We start from the raw sequence: 27492 nt of genomic DNA, 5'->3' as shown, positions 1-27492 counted from the left end.
TAGTCAGAAAGTGTAGGTCTGTGTTGTTTGGACTGTTCACTGACAGGGTAGGCTGACCCTCTTGAGAAGTGAATTAATAGGATTCACTCTGCAGGTCTATGAGAGATGAAAATACATTTTCCCCCAAATCTCCTCTGTGCTAATTATCAAGTCTAAGATATGCTACCATAGACAGGAAAGACTAGTGTGTTATGGCAAAGAAATTTCATTTAGGTAAGCATTTATTAAGCACCTACTATGTACCAATCTCTACTAATCATTGAAGACCACGTGGAATGCTGCAGGTTGTCTAGATACTACTATTCAGTGTTCACAGTGATGTGGATTCTAGACGTCCAGTAGAATCCAGTATACATGGATTTGGTCACACTCAAAATCTGGGAGATGGAACTGGATAAAGAGGGTGCCAGGTCAGTGAGATCAGTGTTTGTTTTTTTTCCTAGACTCTTCTGCTCGCTTGCCACATGACCTTGGGTGGGTTACTTCACCTCTCTGACTCATTTAACTAGTCTTGGTAATGCCTCCTGGGAGTGATGTGTGGAGTAAGGTAGATGGCACAGGTGCACAGTCTGGGGTGGTGTTGAGCTGCGGTGGTCTGTATCATTCCTGCTCTCAGCATTTAGGGGAGGCATGAGCAAACAAGAATGTATAATAGTGTAGCCCAAACAAACCTGATGGCTAACATTTGGGAAAATAAGAAAATTCAGTTAAAAGACCTGAGTGTAAGGGGAAGATTAAGTGTTTTATCACATATAATTGAGAGAAAGGAAACTGTCTCATCTTTACTTTACTCACATAAAAATGCTTTGATTACACATGTGACTATGAATTTATATGAATTTACTAAGGTGCAGTACCTTTAACTCTAAGAATCAAAGGAGTTCCAAATGTGTGGTTAAAGAACAGAAGTCTGTTTTGGTTCATGTCTTGGAGTCTGTTTCGTGGTAGCAATCAGTGAGCCCCAGCCTGTAGCAATTTGTGACACCCTTCTGTTTAGGCAGACACGCTATTTCAGAAAAGAGCCCACTCCACTGAGGAGCCCCAGGCAGCGCAGAGGCTGGAGGAGAAACAGTTTATGAACGCTGGCTCTGATACAGGTCCCCAGTAGGTTCTGGAAGGAAGAGCGGAGAGCAGGGCCATCCAGGCAACTCACTGCTCCCTCCTGGCCCTTCCATCAGCCCACCCCTCCTTCTCTTCCCAGATGGTCACCCTAGCGTCACTGCTGAGCAATGAAGTTAACAAATGTTTTAATTTCACTGCTGAGTAGTTCTGCAGAGGAGGAGACAGCAGAGAGGATAATGAGAAGCACATCCGATGCCACCATTGATGAAAGCTTCTCTTCCCCGGTGGCTCCAGTGATAATGCTAGACAAATTGGATGCTGAGAAAGGTGGATTTGGGCTATTCCAAGAGCTTCGGGTGCACAAAGCTGGACACCTATAGAATGAAATGGCTATAGGCCATTTAATTACGATGTGCTAAAGAAAGAAAGGGAAAATAAAGACAAAGAAACATGCTTACTCAGGGCATTAGCAATGAGTGAGTCTCTCTCAGTTATCCATTGCTATGTAACAAATTACTCTAAAGTTTATCAGCTTAAAAGATCAAACATTTATAACCTCATGGTTTCTGTGGGTTAGGAATCCAGGCCTACTTTAGCTGAGTCCCTGGCCTGGAGCCTCACAGGGCTGCCCTCTTAAGTGTCAACCAGGGCAGCCAACATCTCTGGGCTCGCTGGGAGAGTGTCTCTCTAAGCTTGGCCACGTGGCCTTTGGCAGGCTTTGGAAGAGCCACTTCCAAGTTCACTCACTGACTGTTGGCCAGAGAATTTAGCTCCTGGCCACTGTCGGCAGCTTACAACATGGCAGCTTGCATCAGAGCAAAGATGGTGCACACTTAGGCAAGGTGGAAGTCACAGTGACCTCATCTCAGAAGTGGCATCCATTACCTTTGCCTGTTACCTTCCTTAGTTATTAGGGCCAGCCCAAGGGCATGAGTGCCTGAAGGCAGGGACATTGAGGACCATTTTAGAGGCTGCCTACCTCAGGTCCCTGCTGCTGTCAGGGAAAAGGCATTCCACAGAGAGTGTAGGCCAGCTAATAGAAACATGAAGGGTTAGATATGTGTGACTAGAGGGATTAAGCATTCAATTGGTGTCTTAATCTTATTTATTATTTTAATATAGAGACAAGATAAGTTCATGGTAGTTACTTAAGTAACCAGCAAGAAAGGCTATAAAGGAGTGGTCAGAAAGTGCTTATCCAAAATGCTTCATTCAGTCTGATGAAGTTAGAGGAGAATTGTTATACAGAGGCAATAGCAGTGCCAAATGGCACAGAATGGTCAAGTGGTGGGTGGGATCAAATTGTTGTGGGCCTTACTTGCCAAACCCAAGAAGCGTGGGGTTCTTGCGTCCAGCTGATCTCTCTTTCTGGGTACTTGTGTTCCGTAGGCCATGATGGGATGTCTTGTGGGTGCAGAAGGACATTCAGCATTCCAGAGAATCCTGGATAAAGTAAGAGCCGGGAGCCTGGATGTTCAGACGGTTGTGACCCTGCTGAGGCTGTACCAGGATTCTAATCCTGCAGTGAAGACAGCCCTGGCAGGTGGAAAGCCAGAGGCTGCGGAAGCCGTGCAGCCAAGAGGTAGGAGAAGCCCATCCACTGGATCACCCAGTTTTTTTCTGGGCAGATGCTATGAATTTTGCTCCAGTGATTCATTTCTTCAGTGGCCTAGTTACTGTGAAGTGATTTTCACATAAATTGTGCATGTAACTCCAGAAGCTGCGTGTTAAATATGTACAAGCTAAATTGGAGACTCCATTTCTATCCCCTCGTGTGCTAAACGAGTCTGACACCTTGAGGTTGGAGAATGCCATCAGTGTTCTTCTGCCCTTCACAAAGCCACACACCCTCCCCGATGTGCTGAGCCCAGGGTGAGCTGGTTCGCTGACAGCACTTTAAAGGCTGCAGCCTGTCTCTTTGGGGTTCGGTACAAAGCAGTGGCCTTGCCAACCAGAAGTTAACCTCTGGCTGGCTCTGCGGCTTTGTGTTTCCACAGATAAATGAAATACTTTTCCTTTCATACAATTTAAACAGAATAATAAAGTGTTTTCCTCTCCAAAAAGCGAGATTCTGCATTGGATCCTCAGAATAGGACGAGAACCACTTTGCTATTCTGTTAGATCTCTCTTGACAAACCACGCTGTCATTTTCTTCAAATTGACCGGCTTCTCTTGTGCGTCTCTAACTCTTTCCCCCCAGGGAGCACGGGAGAGGGAAAGGCCTTGTCCGCTCTGTTACTAGAACACAAAGAGGACCTGATCCACTGTGTAACCCAGCTGAGACCTATTATGGAGTTCCTGGAAACAGCCACGGAGGGATTCCTGCCCGGCACCGAGAAAAGGGTAACTGTCGAGCGTCTCCCCTCCCTTCTGGATTTATAAGGCACTGTGTGTTTTTTTAAACTTCTTTTGCAGCATGTAGCAATTTTCGCCTTGCAGTATGTTTGTACATACTACATAGTAAGCACCTTGAAGTTCAGGTTCTTGATTCATGCCTCTGCATCCTAGCAGCAGCCTGCCAAAGACCTTAAGCATTATAGTTGTCCATTAAATAGGCAGGTATACAGCGGATGGGTATTCCTGCTCTGGTCAGTGAGTTTATGAAATAGTTGTCCCGAGAATTGAAATGTCTAGGTATATTTGTAATTATATGACACTTTTTCCTTTTTAAAGAAATTATATACTGTTCATCTGTAGAAAACAGTGGTGGGGGGGGCGGCGGTTGGAATTCCAATATCCCGCCATCCCATCACTCAGAGGTGTCACTGCTAGGCTTATCTCCCCTTTTCTTGTCTGAGTCATCCTTGCACGGGGTTATCAGACAGTTTTTTAACTGTTTTATTTAATGTATTGTCAATACACCTCCTTACTTCAGTATGGATTTTGGGAGCTGTATTGCACTCTGTCCAATGGACATACCATAATTCATTAATTCTTTATTGTTGGGCATTAGCTCCCAGTGTTTTGCTATTGTAAATGATGTTTCAGAGAGCCCCCTGGCTCTTACTCTTTGCATACTTCTGAAGTCCTTTCCTTAGAATAATTTTAAGAAGTGGGATTTTGAAATAGTATGAAGTGTTTCAAGTGCTTGGTATATGTTGTCAATTGCCCTTCAGGAAGGTTATACCGATTTACTCTCCCACCAGCCGGCTACTAAAATCCTCATAAAACTGCTGGCATGTCTTCTCAAGTCACCTAGATAACTGTATTTGTCAATGTTATTGATTTCAACTTTGTGCTAAAAATATTTTTATATCTGGAAGGAAGCAATAAGAACAGAGAACTTTTGTGGCATCAATTCTTTGTGTGAAGTGGCTTAAATGTTCAGAGGAGAAAGTGTTTACAATAATCACTGTTATGATGGCTAAGCACTGGATGAATATTGAGACTGGATTCTACATTTCCTCTTTTCTTTTTTCCAGTAATCTTGTATTGCTATTTTTTCATATAAAATGGGAATAATCTTTAATCTCAAACTTGTGTTTTACAAATTAGGTTTTTAAAATTTTAACTCCTTTGAACTTCTTAGAAAAAATATAATACACAAAATAATATTAAAATTAAACCCCTGTTTTATCCTTAGACTTCAAATTAAGTGTAATTTCTGGCACTCAAAGTAAGTTGCTTTTGTGCTGGAGGCACCTGATACCCTTAGTGATTCCATTCGATTACTCATTCAAACCTTTTCCTTGATAGCTGGATTGGATGTGTCCTCTGAACTGTTTCATTATCTTGGTAAAACAGCATTGATAGGGCGAGCCCAAACTCAGCCTCATTGTGTGCTGCAAGGCAGACCATGCTGTCATTTTCTTCTGTCGTTTTCACTTAACTTGACAGAAAGGGCTGAAGCAGAAGAACTTAAATTAGTAACAAATTACAAAAAACATTTCTTAGGATTGGGTTCCACCAGAGCCTCATTAAGCTACTCCTTTTCACAAAGATTGAAGCAAAATAATAAAGTAGGTGTGTAGAGGTGAATGTTGATCAAATAGCCGCAGTGTTTTGACATCACGTGGAACATGCACGCAGGCCTTTTAGAGCTTTTTTTCTGCTATGGAGTGATGTTAATGACAGGCACCATGGCCCTTATCTGTACATATCTTGGGTTCTGCAAGAAATGGTGAGTAAGAATGACTTCAGGATTAGAAACATACAAAGACAGGAATTACATAGCTGCCATTTACTTATTGCTTGCTGTGTGCCAAGAAATACGCTGGGGACCTTTTAAGTTTATAAACTCTACCCTCACAGCAACATTATGAAGCTATGGATATTACCCTAATTTTAAAGAGGAAGAAACAGGCACTTAAGAAGGTTAAGCAGCTCACTCAAAGTCACAGCTGCTTGTAGCCAATACTGGAACCCAGACTTCTCAACAAAGCACATTTTCTTAACCACTGTGCATACTGCTGCTAATAATATCAGTAACTACTGTCAGTCACAATCACACATGTCCTAGGGGTTATGCTAGGCTCTCCAAACAGCAGCTTCATTCTAGACGTCTCTTAAGAATAGTGCAAGAGGTGGTACACTTATAGTACCTTTTTTGCAGATGAGGAAAATAAGGTTCAAGCTCACACGGGCAATAAATTTTAGAACTGGGGTTCAAACTAGGCCTATCTGGCTTGAAAACCCATTCCTACTTTTAAAGTAACTGGCTTCCTCATTGTGTGTCAGGTTATTGCTTCAGCATGAAGAGATAGCATTGAAATCAATATGGGTTTTAGATACAAGCTCTTAAATTTTAAATTATGATTCATTTAGTAGAAATCTTAGATACATTAGACCTTAAAGAAAATGACTATGTGGTATACTGACAAGGAATATGACAACTCATTTATAATACATCCATTCCTTTAATATATATATAATATAAAATTTTCCTTTCACATATATAAAATTAATTTTTAAAGTGTATTTTTATTGATTTCAGAGAGGGAGAGAGATATAGAAACATCAATGATGAGAGAGAATCATTGATCGGCTGCCTCCTGCATACCCCCCACTGGAGATCAAGCCTGCAACCCAGGCATGTGCCCTTGACTGGAATCGAACCTGGGACCCTTCAGTCTGCAAGCCGATACTATTATCCACTGAACCAAACCAGCTAGGGCAAACCAATTTGTTTTTATAGCAAAAGTAATTATTTTAAACTGGGAGTTAATTTGATAGTAGCATCCTCTCGCATGCTGCTGTGAATGATCTGCTGGACGGCTTCTCCTGAGAGCTGGTACTTTTCCAAAGGAAAGTTCAAAATTCAGTCACTGTGAACCTGTAGATTATGTATTGAAATAACCCCCTGCCTTATCAGTTTCATAAGAGCCAAGTTATGCATAGTGAGTTGTAAATCCATTAAGAAACAGTTCTATTGTAATTGGAAAATATCTGTAAAAGGATGTCATCTGTTTGATTTTTCATCTTTTTGCTTGGTCCTTATGCACGCTTGACTCAGAATACCCTTCAACACACCAGGAAGAACAGATGATGTGGGTGATGAGTGGAGCTGGTATATGAGGCCATTGGGAATGAGAAGGATAGACAGCAAAGAATCCACAGGAAGCTAATCCAAAAGTGTACTTTACGTCTTATTTTGGAGGACACAGACTAATATGTAAATTATCTGGTATTTAAAATGCTGTACAAATAAAGTAAAAAGAAGTAAAATAATAGAATTGTGTTGAAATTGCAACCTGTACCGCTGTCGTGTACTTTACTGAACAGAAATTGAAAAATGCTATAACTGTATTAATTGCCCATCTGTTTCTCAGCCTTAGTGTCAGAACAGACTGAATCTTAAGAATCAGGTTAGATGTAAGCTACTTGCTCTGCTGTGTAGGCCCAGTGTAAGAGTATTTTCACAAAATGCAAACTGTTGGAGGCAAAGAAATATACACTGTCTGCCACTGAGAAAGATTGATTTTCATGGAGCTATTTGTTCGGAGAATGTTTTGGGTTTTTACTGAAGCAGAATAAGGAAGAGACTTTGACAAAAATAACACCAAAGACCAGCAGAGGGAGGACCTGGAGACAGGGCATCTGGTAATACCAGCTTGCTGGCCTCTCCAGTGGTGCAACAGATACACTAGAATTGCCAGTAACTGGTGTCTGGTTGATTGCTTGCCACCACAGGTGATTCTGAATTGCTGTGAGAGCGGAACACCCAAGGAGACAATAGAAAAGTTGTTGCACAGAATGTCTGAGGAGAGGACCCTAACTGCGGAGAGTTTGGTAAAAGTCCTTCAGGCTGTGAAGATGGCGTTCCCGGATTTGGGCCTCCTGCTGGAGAGTTTGCAGAAACTAGCCACTTTGCCAAGCACCGCAGGTATTGTTAATTGCTGGCTCTCTGGACTGGAACTGCTCCGACAGAAAATTATAGCTTAAACACATGTTAGTGCCATGCTGGGGAGCAAGATAATGTTAAGAAATGCCATTGCAAAACAGAAACTAGCTGTCACCAATCAGTGATCCTAATATTTCTGAAGTTAAGATCTGGAATCTGAGAACCATTCTTTCCTATTAAGCTCCCTTATGATGGTCCAGTGTGCAGGGTTTGTTAAGTGTGGCTTTCCCAAGATGTCACGTGTCATCAAATGGACTCACAAGGCTCACGATTTTGACACGTTATGTTTACAAATGTGAACAGTAAAAACTCAAATCTTGATTTTCCCATTTCCACTGAGTGCTGTTTGGTTCCAGTAGCCCTCCTGTCCATTCAGTTTGGGGCAGGGAGTCCGTATTTCATCCTTAGAAAGACACCCACTCTAGCCAGTTCTCTCCTGTCTTAGAGCATTTGAAACTAGATGGTTTTCAGGAAAAGCAGGAAGTGAGAACTTTTTTCTAGCTTTTAAAAGTAATATATACTTATACAGACTTGAACAGTTTTAAAAATAAAGGGGGAAAAAAACAACCTAAAATCCTACCACTTGATTATATCAATATTTACACATTGTCATATTTTATCTGTCAATTATTTGTACAGTGTTGAGATACTTAACCAAATGGTGTAATTTTTCTCATTTAACAGTATAATATAAGCATTCTCCCCCATTACAAAAAGTTCCCTCTAATCCCGTTTTTTAAGGGTAGGTAGTTTTCATTCACAAGGATGTGTATGATGTATTACTCCTGCCCTTGTTTGAGTACACATGTAGCATAATGGGTAAGACTGTCAAGACGACTCATTTTGTAGCTGTGTGACCCTGAGCAAGTGACTTACACTTTTTGAACCTCATTCTCTCCTCTATGAAATAGAGATAAGAAAGGTACCTGTCACATTCATTTTTGTGGCTTCCATGAGATTATATATGTAAAACATTTAGCACAGTGCCTGCATATCATAGGCACTCATAAATAGTCGTCATTATCTTCATCGTCATCACCACCACAAGTTATACAGTGATAATACCTTGATCCCCAGGAGCAGAATTATTGGACCAAAAGGGAGAATAACTTTTTAAATATCAGCAAAGCTAATGGAAATGCCTGATGGTGTTGATTTTTCTTTAATTTCAAATAAATATGACCTCTTAAAGGAGAGCATCTAGCAGATTGGCTCAAGGGTTTGTAAACAGAATGGTGGGGCAGCTTCACTACCACAGTCTCGGCTCACGCCTGCCTGTGTTTGACCACCACATGGATCCTCTGCCTCAGCCTTGATAAGCCACACCCCTTGAATCTGTTCATCTGGTTCTGTTACACGTGAAGCCTTCTAGTCACTCTCTTCTCTCCTCACCCCCTCCCCAGCCCATTGAGGAACCGCTAGCTTCTGCCACGGGCACTAACTTTCAGAGGCTTAATGGTCTGTGACCCTGCACACCGAGTGATCGAGTGCAGCCTGAAGGACATCTGAACATGAACACGCTCACGAGGCCTAAGCCAGGAGCTGAGCTCCTCTCCGGAGGACACAGTGCCCTTGCGCTGACTTCTCCCCTCCTCTCTCATTGAAACTCCCTGGTCCTCCATAGGAGAAGCCCCCAAGGAGCATTATTGTTTTTCTAATATCCTTACAGGCCAAGCGAGCCCTGAAGATTACGGGACGGAGCTATTGAGACGCTATCAGGAAAACCTCTCTGAGATTTTCACGGACAACCAGATGTTATTAAACATGATCCCGCACCTGAGGAGTTTAGCCCCTGGAGAAAGAGAGGTAAGAGAGGGGACGGGGAGGGAGGTGTAAAATAAGAAAGTAGAGAAAAAGATGAATTTTTTTAAAAGGTATTTATATCTTATATAAATATACACACACAGCCATGTTGAGAAATGCTAAGGGGTCAGTAGAGGAGAAATAGAAGGTGATTCCGTTCCTGAGACGGCATGACAAGTAGGATAGCTGTAACTTGTGCAGTAATAAGGAAAGGCACTCAACAGGAGGCGTGAAGAACTTCGTGGTACAAGCATGTCTCTGTAGAGTGAGTGAAGGTGCTGAGAACTCCTCCCATAGGCACAGTCCCTGAACCCAGAGGCCAGGAAGCCCCTCACGCGAGTGTTTGTGCTGCCCCCTGAAGGTCATGGAGAAGCTGGTGAAACGTGACTCTGGTTCCGGTGGTTGCAGTTCTTTGATGTCAGCAGTTCTAGAAAAGCAGACCCTGTCCGCGACGGCCGTTTGGCAGCTGCTGCTGCTGGTCCAGGAAGCCAAGGCCTGCCCGCTGAGCCCACTCATGGAGGAAATGCGAAGGGAGCCGGGCGCCGGGGCTTTCTTCCGGGCAGGTAGGTGACCAACCTGCGTGTGACCGGCCCACTAGAGGTTGTCCGGAGATAGCAGGGGCTCTCTATGGCAGCCTCCAGGCCCTCCCGTTAGAAATCAGGATGAGTCATTTTGTTTCAGGATGTAAACCTTTTAAAATGAAAGATGCAGTAAGTATTCTAAGCTTTTATTAGGAGTTATACTCTCAGTGCCATTTTCCTTGCTCCCACCCCCAGCTAGGAGACAGGTGAAGTGTACTCTCATTATGAAGAATTGATTGAGAAAAGGTGAAGAGAATTCCAGAGCCCAGAACGGTGCTCATAGTTTACTAATGGGTTCTCACCCCCTTTTCTTCCAGTGAGCACCCCAGAAAGTGCTGCCTTAGGGGCCATCCTGAGGCACCGCGTGCTGATCCTGGAGGCCATCCAGCGCACGCTTGAACTCAAGGGCTTGACCTCGGAGGAAGAGCCCCTGGCGGAGGCTGTGAAAGAGGTGAGGTGGGAATGGAAAGCACACTGTTTGGAGAGTCAGTGCCTGGGCCTGCCTCACTCCTGGGGAGGAACCAGCTTCTGCGGAGGGAGTGCCTGTGTGTGCGAGCCTCTGCCAGCCACACCTCTTCTGCTCTACGTGGGGGGTGATGTCATCCCCAGTGAACGGATAAGGGAACTGAGGCCCCGAGTGTTCGGTAGCTTGTCTGGTTGCTCCAGCTGCTCAGAGATGAAGCAGAGTGCAAACCAGGTTCATGTGACAAACCCACTAGATTTATTCCTTTTGTCTAAACCTCGAAAACCAAGGGAGCCATACTGCTCTCTAACATGTTTTAAGAAGCAACTTCTTTTAGAGGAAGGAAGCTTAAATGGTCTTATGTGCTCCATTCTGGCTTCTAGAAAGAGCCAAGATACACATAGATAGAACAAAGCGTTTGCCCATATGGGGCAGCAAATAGTGCCAACTCATTTTCTGTAAGGCTTCTCACAGTGTGGCCAGCATCCCAGAAAAGCCAGGTGGGGGCTGGGGGAGAATTCGTGGATGACCAGGTGTACCTGGAGTGGGGAAGACTCATAAAGGAACAAAAACACAAGTTCACCGCAGTGCCTTTTGATCCACGTGGGCATGAGAGGTGTGCAGAGGGCTGGTTTCTCACTGCCACACCGGTGCCCACCCCACCTTAGTCTGGCTTTCCAGCGGAGGAAGGCGGCACATGCTTCTGTGGGCTTCAGAGGGAAGATCCGGCTGTTAGACTCCCCCAGCGCCACACACTTCAGAGACGGGGCTTCTGCAGCTGATCAGTTGAGCCTCACTAATGAGTCTCATGCCTGCCTCCAGGGACAGCAGGCTTATTTAGAGAGACTTGAAAAGAGCAGAAATAAAATATCTTCCAAAATGAAAATTCCGTTTGGCCATCTGTGGATGGTTTTGCTTTTATTTCCTCAGTGTATGACTGTTTCTGCTGATAGCTCTCACATTCTGAAAGAGGGTGGCTTTGAAAGAATGTTCGTGGCCTCTTGAAAGCCCCTTTCTTTAAAAAGCTGTTTCTTTATGAAAGAAAATGATGTTTAAAGGGTGCATCTAAGTATCTAAAAATGTAAAGCCACTGATCATGCAAATTACTTCCAGATACTGAAACAATTATCTATTATAAGAAGTTATTTTGATCTTCAAGGCAGAAACACCAACAACCAAATCCTACAGTTTTCCAAGCTTTTCATATTAAGATCTGGAGAAGTTCTGGTTGCTGAGAGGGTATTTCTCGTGGCAAACGCTTCCTGCTTCCTGGCGTGCACCTTTTCGCATCTGCACACTTGTCTTCCAGGTGCCTCCTGTTGCACTTGTTAATGTCCATGTTTTTTGGAAAACAGGGCTCTCCACTACATTTATCACAGGCATTGTAAGCTTGTTATAGATGGAGCAATGCCTTCCTGAAATTAGCTTGCTTTTTTTAAAAGTAGCAAACCATGTAGAAAATCGGTTGATATTAACCGCAAACCCTCGTCTCGTGGTGTTCATTTAGATTCTGAGCATCTCCTCTGAGACAGCCAGCCCTGCAGCCTCCCTGCGAGCAGTGCTGAGCAGAGCCGCGGAGAAATCAGTGTCGGCCACTGAGATGTGTCAGCTCCTGTGCAGCGCCCGCCGCTGCTCCCCTGGCCTGCAGCCTGTGGTGCAGGAGTTAGCACACACTGGTGAGGAACGGGTGGTGGGGTCCTGTCGGTTCCCAGGGGGTTCCGTATTGGAGAGAAGAGGCAGCAGTTCATAGGAGATTTCATCTTAGTTGTTTTATTTACTTATTTTATATGCTCTCGTATTTAGAAAAGTCATAGACATAGATGCAGAATGATACTGTTTGTGCTAATCAAGTAAAGAGGATATTGCTTCCGAGTTTTCTGAGGGTCTCAAGTAGTCTGCATTCTCCTCTGAGAAGAAACATTCGGGAGCAATGGAGAAACTTAGAGCCACGAGATTTCTCTCCTCTGCAGGTTTCCTTACTCAGGAAAACGGGGAGAAGGACAGGTGGAAGGTGAGTAATAAGTTTCACCTGGAAGCCAACACCAAAGCTGATGCAAAGGCAGCTGAGCCCGCTGAGGAAGACGGCCAGTCCCAGAAGCAGAATGGCCAGGGGGAGGCTCGCTCCCTGCCAGAACAAGAGAAAGATCCTTCTGCCTCCCCGGACTCTGCCAAGAAGAGCTTTGTGTGTACGGCCTGTGACAAGAGCTTCCATTTCTACTGCCGCCTGAAGGTGCACATGAAGCGCTGCCGGGTGGCCAAGAGCAAGCAGGTGCAGTGTAAGGAGTGCAATGAGACCAAGGACTCTAAGAAAGAGCTGGAGAAGCACCAGCTGGAGGCCCATGGCGCAGGGGGAGAGGCTGAGGCCCCCAAGAAGAAGAAGAAGAGGCTTCCAGTGACCTGTGACCTCTGTGGGAGAGAATTTGCTCATGCCTCAGGTACGTTCAGGAGGGCGAGGTAACTGGCCATGATCATTCTGGACGCTGTGGTTTGGACTCCAGGCCTGGCTCCTGGCTGTATGCACTCAGGGGCAGGGATAGGCTTAGAAAGCAGCAGGTTCCACCGAAACCTGTTTGGCTCAGTGGTAGAGCGTCTGTCTGCGGACTGAAAGGTCCCGGGTTCAATTCCGGTCAAGGGCATGTACCTTGGTTGTGGGCACGTCCCTGGTGGGAGGTGTGCAAGAGGCAGCTAGTCGATGTTTCTCTCTCATCGACGTTTCTGGCTCTCTATCTCTCTCCCTTCCTCTCTGTAAAAAATCAATAAAATATATTTAAAACAAAAACAAAAACAAACAAAACAAAAAAACCCAGCAGGTTCCCACAGAGGCAGGGCGATGTTTGGAGAAGAGCATGAGCTTTGGAATATGTTCTCTGAATTTGAATTTCCCCACCAGTAGACACCCTCACTCCACTTACCTTTTTAGATTGTTATGAAGATTTAAGATAATATAGCTAAACACCTAATACAGTACCTACATTAAGTTGGTGCTCAGTAAATTGTGGCTATCATTCATATGATAACCAACTATTTTAGCACCTGACTCTTAAGCTTCTATGCATCACTTGAATCGTAATAATAAACAAGAGAAACCATGGGTACATAGTCAGAATTTCTGTTTTCCCTTGGCCCAGATGTTGGGTAAACCTAATGAAACATAACAGTGAGTTTTGTTTCACTCTTTCTGGGTGACTGGATCCTGTTTAAGAGAAGGAGAGAGGATAGGAAAGAAAAACCTAGGACCCTTCATGCCTGATTGAACCATGAGTGGGACTGAAGTGACTTTTGGAGTGCTGGGCAGATGGGCAGCTTGGTCGTTTGAGGTCAAAGCACATATGACCTGTGTCCGTGGTTCATGCTGGGGTTCCTCATGAGTCCTGGCCTGAGGCATGTTGGGGTGGACCTGACAGTGGATACGAGGTAGCGTCATGGCAACTGATGACTGGTATCTCTCCGGTCCCTGGCCGGCCTCCCCAGGCATGCAGTACCACAAGCTGACCGAGCACTTCGACGAGAAGCCTTTCTCCTGCGAAGAGTGTGGGGCAAAGTTTGCAGCCAATTCTACCCTGAAGAACCACCTCCGCCTCCACACTGGGGACCGCCCGTTTATGTGCAAGCACTGCCTCATGACCTTCACCCAGGCCTCGGCCCTGGCCTACCACACCAAGAAGAAGCACTCCGAAGGTAAGGCATGGGAAGTGTGTGTGTGTGTGTGTGTGTGTGTGTGTAATGTTTCTGTTGATTTCAGAGAGAAGAAGAATAGAGGGATAGAAACATCAGTGATGAGAGGGAATCATTAATCAGCTGCCTTCTACGCCCCACATGGGGATTGAGCTACAACCCAGGCATGTGCCCTGACTGGGAATCGAACCGTGACCTTCTGGTTCATAGGTCACTGCTCAACCACTGAGCCACACCGTCTGGGCAAGAATTTCTTCATTTCTCCTGATACTTGAATTGTGTGAGCTGCCTGAAAACCCACTTGGAATTAGGCAGGATCTATATCTCAAGAAGATTAAAAACAGAACAGAATACAAAATCTCTAGGCACACAGAGGACTAGGAACACATGTGCGCAGGCATGTAAATGCTCTGGTGAGTGATTCTGAGGGAACGCTGACTAATGCAGCGCTCTGACTTTATAGTCATAGAATTTACATAAAGCCAGGAATTCCCTAGTCTTTAAGGTGGACTTGGAGCATGGGACAGACCTTGATTGCACACCTACTGTGGATCGGGCAGTGGCGGATGCTGAGTGACTGAGCTGGGTCCTGTGCTCACAGAGCTGTTGGCTTAGAGCGCCTAGTGCAGAGACAGTGACAGTGCAGTCACTGGTGGTGTGATACCCAACAACACCTGGAGGTATGGGAGGAGGACTAGGGGTTTCTGGTCTGGTCGGTGGGGAGGAGCCTTCTCCAAAGATTCTGCATAGTTTGGAGCATTTATATGGAAGTGCTAATGCTGCTGCATCTTGCCTGGATTGCAACACTCCTAACCGGTCTCCTCTCACCCTCCCACTGGACAGTGTTCTCAGTAAATAGGCAGGGTGGTCCTTTGGAAACTAAACTATATCCTGTCACTCTCTGCTTAAAACCCCAAGAAGGCTCTTCACCTCACTTCTCCTGACCACCTGTGTGAAATCTCAGGGACCCGGCCCAATTCCCGCCTTATTTTTCTCCATAGTGCTTGTCATACGATTTATTATCTACCTTAGTCATTGCTTAGGGTTAGTCTCCCCCATTAGAATGTAAGCTTTTTGAGGGCAGAGCTGTCAGTCTTTTGTGTCGTTGCTGTACCTGTAGAACTCGGAATAGTATTAGCGATGGAAGGCGCTCGGCAAACACTTACTGAGTAAATGAATTTCAGAGCCCTGTTCCAGGCACTGGGAACAATGTAACTGTTGCTCTGCTCTGGGAAAAGCAGACCACAAACAAACAATGAGTAGTATAAATTTAGGTAGTGGTCATTGTGTGAAGAGAAATAAGGCAGGGTAAAAGCAAGAGGACGGGGGAGGAGGGGCCTGTTTATTTAATCAGAAAGGCCTCTAGAGCTGAGAACTGAGTAGAAACCTGAATGAAATGAGAATGGAACCAGCAGAAGCTCTGGAAAAGCATCCCACACGGAATGAGCTGAGCTGTGTGAGACCAAAGGAACTGGAAGGGGCTGAAACAGAATAAACGAGTGAGTGCTGAGAGAGGCGGTCAGAGAGTTCGCTGAAGGCCAGACCTTGCAGGGTCTTATACGCCAAGGTAAGGGTTTGGTTTTATGCAAACCGTGTATTACAGACAATGGCTTAACACAACAAGAATGTATCATCTTACCACTTTGGAGGTTAGAAGTCCAAAATGGGTCTTACGAGCCTAACATTTGTCAGAGTGAGAAAATAGAGAAGCCAGGTGACTTATAATAACTATAGCAAGTCATTGGGAGAAGCTTTGAGTCTCACCTTCATGTGCTGCTGCAGTTCCATACTGAAAAAGTTCAGGGGATTCAGATTTGGGGGTTTCTGGACACCCAGATATATCTGTTTGCTCAGTGTGGAGTGAGCTCTGCCATACTTGTGGTGGCCTGGTTAAAGGTGGGTAATCTGTGTGATAAGATGGCCTGGTTAAAGATGGGTAATCTGTGTGATAAGATGGCCTGGTTAAAGATGGGTAATCTGTGTGATAAGATGGCCTGGTTAAAGATGGGTAATCTGTGTGATAAGATGGCCTGGTTAAAGATGGGTAATCTGTGTGATAAGATGGCCTGGTTAAAGATGGGTAATCTGTGTGATAAGATGGCCTGGTTAAAGATGGGTAATCTGTGTGATAAGATGGCCTGGTTAAAGATGGGTAATCTGTGTGATAAGATGGCCTGGTTAAAGATGGGTAATCTGTGTGGTAAAATGGCCTGGTTAAAGATGGGTAATCTGTGTGATAAGATGGCCTGGTTAAAGATGGGTAATCTGTGTGATAAGATGGCCTGGTTGAAGATGGGTAATCTGTGTGATAAGATGGCCTGGTTAAAGATGGGTAATCTGTGTGATAAGATGGCCTGGTTAAAGATGGGTAATCTGTGTGATAAGAGCTCTGTCTTTGTTCCTGAGGGGGAGCCCGCCCTGACATCCGCTGTGTATCAGCTGGGTCTCTGAGGCATCCTCTGATGGGAAGGCTCAGGCTCTCACTCATCGTATTGCAAACTGCCTCCTGTTTAGTGCTGGCTCTAATAAACACATGTGTATTTCCAGGAAAAATGTACGCGTGCCAGTACTGTGATGCTGTGTTTGCCCAGTCCATCGAGCTGTCCCGCCACGTGAGGACCCACACCGGGGACAAGCCCTATGTCTGCAGGGACTGTGGCAAGGGCTTCCGGCAGGCCAATGGCCTCTCCATCCACCTGCACACCTTTCACAGTATGTACTGAGGTTGTGGCTGACGGATACTCGGCACAGACCTGGCCTTGAGAAAACATTAGTCATAACAGAATTGTCACTCTACCACAGCTGGGCCCCAATCAAGGCCTCACACATGTGACAGTCATAACACATTATCACTCTGCCAGAGGTGGGCCCCACTCTACCAGAGCCGGGAATGAAAGCTGGGTTGCTACCTACTTCAGCCATTTCCTGCTTGTGCCACCCGCACTCTCTAAGCCTTGACTTCCCTCCTCTGTAGAGACTAGTACCTACTCACAGGGTTGTTGGGAGGATTAAGTGGGTTAACATATGCAAGGCACTGAGAACGTGCCTGTCACACGGTGTCATTAAACATTACCTATGCAAGCGTTTTTATTATCGTGTCTAAAGTGGAGAACAAGGGAGCACTCCTCCTGTCATTCATACGAAGAGTGATGCTCTGACATACGAATAGTATGTCAGAAATCTCTAGGGAGAAGTAGAAAACAAGCAGTAGAAGAGCAGCATACCCTGGACAGCAGTAAAACAGACTTTAATTGGTAGATGTCAAGTGAGGAATTGAGGGGAATGGTTTGATGCTGCAGAGCTGGTTAATCCAGAAGCTTCCCGGGATGAAGCCAGGATAGTCAGGTGATCGCTGTACTGACTTCTGGTCCTCGGAGCCTGTGACCTTGCATGACCTCTAAAGACAGTCTTGTACCTGGAGCTGTGCACGGCCACCCAAACCTTACTGACCAGCCTGTGTTTTTCCCACCCCTTCCTCTCATGGCCATCCCTCATGGAACCAGACATAGAAGACCCGTATGACTGCAAGAAGTGCAGGATGAGCTTCTCCACGCTGCAGGATCACCGCAAGCACATCCATGAGGTGCACTCCAAGGACTACCACCCCTGCCCCACATGCGGGAAGATCTTCAGCGCCCCCTCCATGCTGGAGCGCCACATGGTGACCCACGTTGGAGGGAAGCCCTTCAGCTGCGGGATCTGCAACAAGGCCTACCAGGTGACCTCAGGCTCCCTGGCGCTCGGCCCTGTACCTTGTCCCTGTCCCTCGGCTTCTCTCCCTGGTCTAGTCTGAGGAGCATAGGGTGTCTCCGGGTGGGACGGCTGGCCTGGCGCTCATGAAGATGCAGCTGGTACTAGTGCAGATTCGCTAAGGTGATCTGGTGGGAGTAGTATGGGGGGCTCGGGGGGCTCTAAGTGCAGCCCAGTTCTCACCCTCTGAACTGAGTGCTGCTTCCCCCAGGGCAGTCACATTCTTTAGACTCTGTTGACCCCGAGTGTGGAGGGACATGAGAATGGCAATAGAGACTATAATGCTGCCTAGAATTATTGTGTTTAGGACTATTATTTTTAACTCCCAGGGAAGGGCTCTGCTTTTTACCTTAGAATTTGGTATGTAATTAAAGGGAAACTCTATAGAGAACAAAAAAGAAACCACTCATCTGGAAACCTAAGCGCACAGAGAAGAGAAGGGTCCTTGCCAGTAGCTGTAAGATTTAGGTTATGGAGAGAAGCCCAGCAGCTCATTGCAGCTCAGCAGAGACTGGGATGTTGACTTTGTACCAGGCTTTGTGCTGGGACATTACGGTACAGAGCTGAGGAAGGCTTGGTCCCTAGGAAACAGTGTGATTCTAGGGAGAGCCCAGCGCTGCTCCGAACCCAGAAAGGAGGGGTCAGTAGGGGCAGACGCCAGGATTTGAATCTTGCTCCTGCTCTTTACTAATCCTGTCACCCTGGGCAAGGCATTTTACCCCTCTGTCTCAGCCTCCGCCTCACGGAAATGATTCTAACTCCTCCCTCGCGGGCTTGTTGTGAGGAGTGAGTGTCCTGCTGAGCCTGCCCCGTGGTGGCCTCTCAGGACGCGCAGGGGCCTCTTCCCACAGCCCTAGCCTCTGTCAGGCCGGCACGCGGTGGCAGGGGAGAGTGGGAGTCCAGACCCACCGCCGACCTGAGAGTGGTGTCCCTCTCGCATGAGGGCTTTATGAGCGCTCTGCTTGCTGGAACATCCTGAAACTGAACGCTTGCCAAATTCCTTGCAGCAATTGTCTGGTCTGTGGTACCACAATCGGACCCACCACCCTGACGTGTTTGCTGCTCAGAACCATCGATCTTCTAAGTTCTCATCACTCCAGTGCGGCTCGTGTGACAAAACCTTTTCCAACTCCATTGAGCACAAGAAGCACATCAAAACAGAGCACGCAGGTGAGCCGTGCCAGAGGCGGGAGCAGAGAGGCTTAGTGACGTGGATCCTGGGTTTACACCGAAATCCAACTCAGGGCTAGAGTAGGGCACAGTGGTAATGCCTCATTCTCCCAGCACACCTGGAGGGTGCCTCCCTGGTGCCCAGGAACAGCGGCTTGAGTGGCAGTAGCTCTTTAACCCAGAGATGGAGGGCGGTGCAAGCTGCTCCCAGCCCGAGCCACACTCAGCCACAGCACAAGGGAAGGGCGGCTCTGGGGGGAAGGCCTGGGGGCAAGTCCTGACCAGCACTGATCAGCTGCATGACCTTGGCAAGTGACTTCCTTTCTGAGCCGGCTTCCTTCTCTTCAGGATGCCTATAATTAATACCGACCTTGCAGGGGAATCTGAGGATAATCACAACAGCCAGCAGTTACGAAGCATTTCCTGTGTGCAAGGCGCTATGCTAAGCACTCCACATGTATTTTGTCCTTTAATCTTCACAACAACCTGCGGCCAGGCCGTCTGGACCCAGCGCTGGCGTCTTCACCACTAGAGTGCATGATATGTCATAGGTGGAAGGTTCTTGGCACTTGGTAGGCGCCTGCTCAGTGTTAGGCGTCACCCCTGCCCCAGCCCTGTCACTGTCCAGCCTTAGGGAGCCATCCTTTTCTTCCCGTGTGCTTCGCAGATATGAAGTTCCATGAATGTGAGCAATGTAAGGAGCTCTTCCCCACGCCCGCTTTGCTTCAAGTTCACATCAAGTGCCAGCACTCAGGTCAGTGCCACCGCACCCCTGCCCGGCGGAGACTCTCCTCTCCACTGTTCACAGCTGTGCAACCCAGGCCAAGTAGCCTAGCTACCTGTGCCTCAGTTTCCTCATCTGTAAAACGGGGACAGGTGTAGTTCCCACCTCATCAGGTAACTGTAAGGATTGAATATGCCAGTAGACAAAATACACATAGGGGCCTGGCATTCCATAGGCATGACCTGTGATTGTCATTGTTACTACTATGTCTCATCAAATCTAAAAGCTAGTTTAAGATGCACCCTTTAAAAAGAATGAACCATTAAGAAAGAAACACAGCTGCTAATTAAACTCTGCTTCCTTGTCACTTAGAACTTACAGATTATTCTAAGTGCTGTTTTGGACTAAATTTGATATAGATTTTTATGCATTCTTTTTTTTTCTTCTTTTTAAATCTTTATTCAGATTATTACAGTTATTCCTGTTTTTCCCCCGCATAGCTCCCCTCTACCCGGTTCCCACCCCAATATGCATTCTTATGAGTATATATAAAAAAGGAAACAAAAGAAATAAATAAGGTCAGACTCCAGCTTCTCAGAGTAGCTTTCAACTCAGATTGTTGACATGCGTGTTACTCCACATGGTGGTAACTGCCCTCCAGAGTGCTGGATGGAGCGCGTAGTGGGGCCTCTGGCTGTGGGCTGTTGAGCCCATAGGAAACTGGTTTATTTTTCATTCCCACCGAGGGTAGATCTGAACACTCACCCTCGCCTCCTCTCTCCTACGCCTCTGGGCTCCGGTCAGTGAGAGACATGCACTGCTCCTGTCTTAGGGACTTTCAGGCCTGGTCACACGCTGTGTGGGTCCTGGTGCCGGGCTTCACCCAGTTTCCATGTTCTTCGTGCAATCGTTGACAGTGACGCCCAACTGCCACCTCGCCCGTGGCGTCGTTAAATGCCATGGACTCCGTGTCAGAGACATTAAAACATGCTTCCTAAAACTGATGACATACGGTGTCGGTAGCACCGTTCCCTGCCGCTGGGTGAATAGTGGGCTTCTGCAGAGGCGGTTTAAGTGTGGTTCACGGGGGCTTCGGGCCCACAGAACCCCGGTCTGCCTGTGAGCATGTTCCTCGCTGCTCCTCCCTCTCCCTGCCCTTGTCTCTCAGCCATTTCACCCACAGCTCTTCCCTGTCTCCCGCCTCCAGGGTCGCAGCCATTCCGGTGCTTGTACTGTGCGGCCACCTTCCGCTTCCCTGGAGCACTGCAGCACCACGTCACCACGGAGCACTTCAAGCAGTCGGAGAGCACCTTCCCCTGCGAGCTCTGTGGGGAGCTCTTCACCTCCCCGGCCCAGCTGGAGGGCCACCTGGAGTCCGAGCACCCAAAGGTGGCGGGCACTGAAGCCCAGGCAGCGGCCTCGCAGGCGGTGCAGGTAACGGCCCTCAGACACGGGTGCTAACATGGGGTCCCTAAGGCTTCTCTCGGGGTCTCTCCCGCACAGCACGCCTCTCTCTCGGGGTCCTCAGAGGGACCTGTAAGCGATCCAGTCATCGCTAAGAGGACCTGTCAGAGCCTCTCTGGACCTCTTGCCAAACAGAACAGAAAGTTCTAGTGTCCTGGTCGCCACATGCGAGATGCCCCGAAGTAGCGGGAGCTAGAACAAGAATTTCCAAAAGCGGAACCACCCAGGCGGCTCTCCCGATTCCTGCACTTCCCGCCTCTGGTGGGGCAGCGTGGGAGGCGGTGAGAGCTGGGGAGCCTCGGAGACGGGGGCTCTTTGTTGGGAGCTCCGTCACCCTGAGAACTCCTCCGCTGGCGCAGGCAGGAAGGAAGGCAGCTCCCCTCTTAGGATGGCGGGGTTTGTGGGGGGCTGGAGAGGGGCTGTGGGCTGACGGCACGGCCATCCGGCCTCCTGGGCATCACGTGTAAGCCGTGCTCCACAGCCTCCAGGGTGCGAGGGCCAGTCAGGGGCAGGCCTCCGCGTGGCTCCCGCCTTACACCAGAGGCTGTGCTCCTGGTGTTCTCTCCTGTTAGGTTCTGGGTAAGACCTTTGGGAAGAGTCCATTGCTGAAAGAAAAGGAACGAACACGCGGCTTGATAACTACTCTCCGGGTGGCTTTTGGTTGGACATCACAGTTGATCTCTCCACTCCCAGCGGCACAGAGCTGGGCTTCCCCACTGCTGCCACTTTTATCTAGTGCCCTGCTCCCCGCTCTGGGCTCGTTCTCAAGAGCCAGGGTACCTGTGCCCCCGTGGGCACTCTGGCCTGAGATAGCAGGGGCATCAGGCTGTCCTGAGCTCCGCACTTCAGGTCATCCTGGAGGTTCCAGCGGGAGCTGGGTTACTTAGCACAGACTGGTCCTTCCTGGACGGGAAGGCCGTCTTTGACAGATGCCGACGTGGAAGGGGTGCAGCCTGTGGAGGCGGGGAGATGCCTGCCCTGCCAGCCTGGTGAGCCAAATGAGGGAGTTGACAGAAGTCACTCTTCATCCACTCACTCTACAGCCCTGGAGCCACAGGAGGCTCTTAGCCTGATCAGGCCCAGAAACACCCCTGTCGGCATGTCATTCCAGTGTCCGTGGTTCTAGCATGACGCTGACACCTTGGTGGCATTCCTTTCACGCGGCTCTTACTCTGCGGTGTAATCCTCGGGACGGGAAGGCCCAGTGTGAGAAGCCGAGCCGGCGCTCACCGGTGTGTAATCAGAGTCCGGGCCTGAGGTGGCATACTGAGCTAAATTACAGCAATTTAGCACACGGTTATTTAAATTGTTTGCCTGCCTCTCCTTTGCATCACTCGTGTGTAAGATTTGCCTCTTCCCATTAGGCACGTGCAATTGCTCTCCTCAGGTCAAAACATAAATATCATCATTACAGCCTGGATGGAAACCATGAAAATTCTGGAGAGCTACCCTGTTTCCCCGAAAATAAGACATTGTCTTATATTAATTTTTTCCTCCCAAAGTTGCGCTAGATCTTATTTTCAGGGGATGTCCTATCTTTCCATGCGCTAGGTCTTATTTTCAGAGGATGTCTTATTCTCGGGGAAACACGGTAGCTGTGGACGCTGCCTAGAGCCTCGTGGTCGTCTCCTTCCAGGTGATCCAGGCCCCGGAGCCGGCCGCCTCGGCAGAGCAGGTGATCACTCTGGAGGAGACCCCGCTGGCCGGGTCCCAGGTGTTCGTGACGTTGCCGGACTCGCAGACGTCTCAGACCAGCTCTGAGCTCGTGGCAGTGACCGTGGAGGACCTGCTGGACGGGACCGTGACCCTGATCTGTGGTGAGGCCAAGTGAGTGGCTGCTCATCGGGGCAGCAGAGAGAACGCTCCACGGCGGGCCCTTTGCCCTCGGTCCCCGGCTGGCCTGCGTGATGAGCATCTTAGCCCAGCACCAACCCAAACGGTCTCCCTTGGAAAACAGACGGCAGAAGCGTCATTCTCATAGAACCACCAACGTCTGAGCAGATCTTTGCCGACCCGCCGCCCTCCCACAGGCTGGCCATGGCCTCTGTCACACTGTCCACCCCGCAGCAGAGCAGAGCTTCTGAGAAAGAGCCGGAAAGCCGTGGGCAGGAGCTGGTGACCAGGTAAGCAGAGGTGCCAGGAGCCGCAGCAGAATGGCAGGTGTGGGGTCGTAGCCCCACTGAGGGGCTGCAGATGCTGTCAGTACCTTCTGGCCGCTTAAGAATGAGAGAAAAGCACCCATGGACCATCCAGGGCCCCCCCGTCTTGAGCACAGTTGGCCCTTCCTCACATCTCTCATCCCCCAGCTGCTGGTCACGGGCAGGAGCAGCCTGTGAACACAGCAAGGCCTCATCTTCATGGGACTCCCATCGGGCAGTGCCGTCAGCCCTTCCGCCAGCGAAGCCTTGGAAGAGTTTCTGGACGTGTTCAGTGGAGGCTGCAAGGCTGTCCCTGCCCCTCCTGCAGCTTCGTGGTGCTCTGTACTGAAGGCTGAGCCGCGGCCTTCCCCGCTGCCCTCATCCCCTTCCCTGTCAGCGCCTGCCTTCTGCCCGACCCGGAGGCCGTGCCCCTCCCTCCGGAGCATGTAATAGAGCCACCAACCCACACCAGGTGGAGCAGTGCCCGTGACCGCCCCGGCTCTGCCTCCTGCCACCGTCCTCCGCGCTGGGTGTTCGGCCTGCTGTCTGACTCTCCAGGCTGCCACCGCTTCTGCAGGTCAGGGATCCTTCGGAGTCTGAATCGCACCAGGCTTTTTATCTTCCGTTTCTAACATGTAATCTGGTAATTAATGGGTGGTGGAGTCCATTATGAAGTGCAATTAGATGGATGTAGGTCCCCGCCATTTGGAGAGAATGACTAGCATTTATCTTCCTTTCCTCCACGCCAGGAGGTTGGCCTGCTAGTGCAGTGTTTACACACAGGCAGGCTCCCTGCCACCTCGGGCTTGCCCCCCTGTGGAGGGCAGTGCCCAATGTGATCACTGCCTTCAAGCTCGAGGAGGTGGAAGACTAGCCCAACCCTTTCCAAGCACATTTCACATCGCCAGGGGCAAGCAGGGATAAAGGGTCGGTGTTGGTCATGGGAGGGACTTTTATTGCCACCGCACACTGCTGGAAAGGCAGAGGAGGGCCCTTAACACTGGCCAGCATGTGCATGGCCAGGGCCTGTGCTGGCAGTGAGCTCCGCCTGGGCCCTGCACCCACACACTCCTGCCTGCAGGGTGTCCCCATTGTGATGTGCAAATTGCTGGAGCTGGGCAGCTCAGGGTTCTTCATTCTGAAGTCAATGACATTTCAAAGGCAAGTCGCCTCAAAAGCCAAACCCTGACCAGAAGATGGTGCTCAAACCTTTGAGACTTAGCCTCCACGTGCAGCCCTCACTGCTGCTGCCAAGCCCGTCTGTCTCCGTAAGCTTTTCAGTCCTGTGAGCTGTCAGCCCAGGAGAGCTCTCGATCTGCAAGTGGCGAAATGACACGGACTCTCCCGCTGACACCAGATAAACCCACTGAGGGAGTGGAGTGGCCTGTGCTTACAGCACCTGCGGCCCAGCCCAGCGATGAGGACACAGTGCCTCAGAGCCACAGGCTGCGGCTGGGAACTGCGTGTCCTCAAAACATCTCCCAGCCAAAACACCAGGAAATGGGGAGGAATTGCTGAGGGCCTGCAGGAGAAAAGGGCTTCTCCTTTTAAACAGTCTTCCGAATAAGCAAGGTGTGTGTTTTAAACCCAGCTTCCGGTCCTTCAGGTACTGAGACCCTTTCTTCATTCCTGACGGACCCGGCTGTGACAGGACATGTGCTTTCTCCTGTCACCAGCCCAGCAGGTCGCCGAGGTGGGAGCTGACACAGACCCAGACTGACTGCTGCTGTCAGACTCGCCCGGCACCGGCGTCGGGCACGGCCTTGTGCTCATTCTGGTCGGGGATGAGGAAGTTTCGTCTCTGCTCCGAGGGGACCTTTGCAACATGCGGCATTGGCAGTGACCTTACACTGTCCCTCTCTGGAGATGCCCAGGTGTGATTTTATTGTAGAAAAACTTTCTAGCTCTAGTTGGCCATTTTCTGCCGAAGAGATCTTCTGAGTTACTGCCTCAGAGGACACTGTTATCGTGGCCTCGTCCCCTCACCGACTTGCTTCATGGCAGTGGTCTTCTCTCTGCCGCGTTGCCATGGTGCTGCCTGTGGCCTCAGGCTGAATGCAGGGCTTATGCGGTGGTCTGGAGGAGTCCGTGGCTCCCAAGCTCCTGAGACAGCTGGTGAGGAGGGGCAGGCAGGCAGGCTAATTCGGTGGGAGTGAGGGGAGTCACTTAGGGACAGGACTTACCGTCCAGGTAATGAGAAGCACGTAGAGGCTCAGGAGCAAGGATGGCCGTAGGGAGATGTCTGAGCAGAGCCTGAGGCCAGAGGGACAGCACAGGGGCAAAGACGGAGGTGTCTCCTCCTTTATTTTATAAAGCCCATCTCTCCCATCTCCCAAGTGTTGTATTTGGAAAAGTTTGAGGCCATGGTCTTCCATGGTCTACAGTGTGTGTCCTGGGTTCCCTGGAGATGGCGGCCCTCTCTGGGGTTGCTGCAGACTCTCCTCCCGCTGACCACGGAACACATCAGCCTCGCCCCCAGGGAGGGCCTGAGAGGGGCTGAGGATTAGTGGGAATCAGGCCCGTTCTCTGCGCCTGGCTAGTGAGAAACACTCCCAAATCGAGGAGATGAGGCAGGCCCTAGGAGTTTCTCTCTCACCTGGGTAATGTGGGCACCACAGGCTGACGGCATATCAGTGAGGTGGGAGGGGTGTGCCTGAGATCAGTGAGTGACCAAGGATGGAGGAAACAGCTCACCTTACCCTGACTGGTTCTTACAGCAGTGTTTCTATGACACGGGCCAGACAGTTGGACAGAGGTGGAGAAAATGCTGGCATACTTTAATCAGGCCTCCCAAAGGAACTCACTGCCCGGTGTGGCCCAGTGCATCCAGGGACCTGGGGAAGTAGACGATAAAGGAGGACTTGGGGTTGAAGGGAGTGTGAAGGCAGGTTGATAACTGTTTTGGTTGCCATGGAAAACCTTGGGGCTGGTAGGACTTGGGCCAAAGGCTCCGAAGCACAGTCAGAACTTGCTACATCATCGACTCAGCCTATAACGCAGAGAAACTGTCTGTGCGTTGGAGATAACGTGTGAGGAGAGTGTATACCGTGGGCAGTTTAATTTTGTGGCCTTCCAAATCACAGAAATTGTTTGTCGTACCTTACCAGGCCAGCCCACCCATGATCAAGACGACTAAGCAGCACGTGGTGCTGTATAAATAGGATTCCGAACCATTGTCCGTGCTCACCTTGCATTGGTCCATATAAATAAAATATGTACCTTGAAAATCGTGATGCTGCGTGAGCTTCAAATGAGTGATGGTGTAGATGATTTCTGTGGTTCAGGGCAGCTGTCACACAGGCTGGAGGGGCCTAGCCTCCTAGGGGCGCTGCACCTTCAGGCCATGCTCACAGGGAGGGGCGGGGGGAGCGCTTGCCTGGCCTGTGGAGTCTCGTTTCCCAGGGAGCCATGTGGTGCAGGCCAGACCTGTGCACATCCCGACTGTGCCACATGCTGACCGTGTGACTGATGAGGCCCCTCCGGAGCTCTGGCCTCATCTGTAAATGGGGGATTGTTACATCTACCCCACAGAATCGTGGGTTAAAAGCCTCGACTTAACTGTGTTGAGTGTTGTAATTGTAGTTGTTATTAATCACGTCCCTCACACAGGCCAGCCGTTCCTGCGGTCTCCAGCACCGAATGTTCCTTCCTTCGCGCTTACGTGTCTCTTCCAGTCCCCGCGCATCCTTAGGGATCCTCACAACACCCACCACTTCTCACGCATCCTAGAATCTCAGCTGCCCCACAGCATAAGATGCTGAGCAGATAACTATAAAGTAAGCAGAAACCTTGTGTGGGGGAAGCTGGAAATGTCATGTTATTGGCAGACACAGACTGTGGTGGTTTCTGCAGTTAGATCCGGTGTGTGAGGCCGGGGGGGGGGGGGGGGGTGTCTAGACTGCAGCCTTGGCTCAGGCCAGCATTGCCCACCTGACCCTGGGAGGGAGAGGGGGGCCTCCTGGAGTAGCCGCCCCAATACACTTGCCCAGAGCCCACCGCGCCTTGAGAAGGAATGCCCTCCGCCTAAGCAGTGTGGGGAGAGGCTGGCGCTGTGGATTTTAGAGCTGTAATCCCGAGAGCGTCCAAGGAGCAGGGTAATTGCAGGAGCCGCTGGCTCCAGCATGAAGGTGACCGCAGGGTGAAGCACGGGAGGACTGGGCAGAGGTAGGAAATGGGCCGGCGGGGCCTGAGTGATCGGTCACCTCAGGCCTGGACTCCGAGCTTCCACCCACCTCTGACTAGGCGATGACCGTGGGCGAGCCGCCCTCACAGTGACCATGAGGAGGAGAGTCAGCGTTTGTGAAATGTCTCCCCGAGTGTAG

The 27492-nt window shown here is 49.2% G+C and overlaps 1 protein-coding gene across 7 annotated transcripts in view; it reads left to right on the top strand.

Moving 5' to 3' along the window:
• ZBTB40 (zinc finger and BTB domain containing 40) overlaps positions 1–26373 on the top strand; it is a 52755-nt gene extending 26382 nt beyond the window's left edge. For 2 of the 7 annotated variants that reach the window (XM_045585038.1, XM_045585039.1), the window contains exons 4-18: positions 2452–2645; positions 3261–3405; positions 7192–7384; positions 9027–9208; positions 9567–9768; positions 10104–10237; positions 11757–11925; positions 12220–12684; positions 13721–13927; positions 16472–16636; positions 17428–17642; positions 18682–18844; positions 19512–19598; positions 20776–21002; positions 22669–26373. In XM_045585038.1, coding sequence (XP_045440994.1) covers positions 2452–2645; positions 3261–3405; positions 7192–7384; positions 9027–9208; positions 9567–9768; positions 10104–10237; positions 11757–11925; positions 12220–12684; positions 13721–13927; positions 16472–16636; positions 17428–17642; positions 18682–18844; positions 19512–19598; positions 20776–21002; positions 22669–22863 — 2943 coding nt within the window. In that variant the 3' untranslated portion in view covers positions 22864–26373. Of the gene's footprint in view, positions 1–752; positions 1390–2167; positions 2257–2368; positions 2646–3260; positions 3406–7191; positions 7385–9026; positions 9209–9566; positions 9769–10103; positions 10238–11756; positions 11926–12219; positions 12685–13720; positions 13928–16471; positions 16637–17427; positions 17643–18681; positions 18845–19511; positions 19599–20775; positions 21003–22668 lie in introns of those variants that run through there. The other 5 variants (XM_045585041.1, XM_045585040.1, XM_045585042.1 and 2 more) reach the window with 5 other exon arrangements.
• The last annotated feature ends 1119 nt before the right edge of the window (positions 26374–27492 follow it).

This window comes from Pipistrellus kuhlii, unplaced genomic scaffold (assembly GCF_014108245.1).
Source record: "Pipistrellus kuhlii isolate mPipKuh1 unplaced genomic scaffold, mPipKuh1.p scaffold_m20_p_2, whole genome shotgun sequence".
Taxonomy (NCBI): Eukaryota; Metazoa; Chordata; class Mammalia; order Chiroptera; family Vespertilionidae; genus Pipistrellus; species Pipistrellus kuhlii.
The sequence above is the reverse complement of the archived record's forward strand: the minus strand, read 5'-3'. Positions and strand labels throughout refer to the sequence as shown.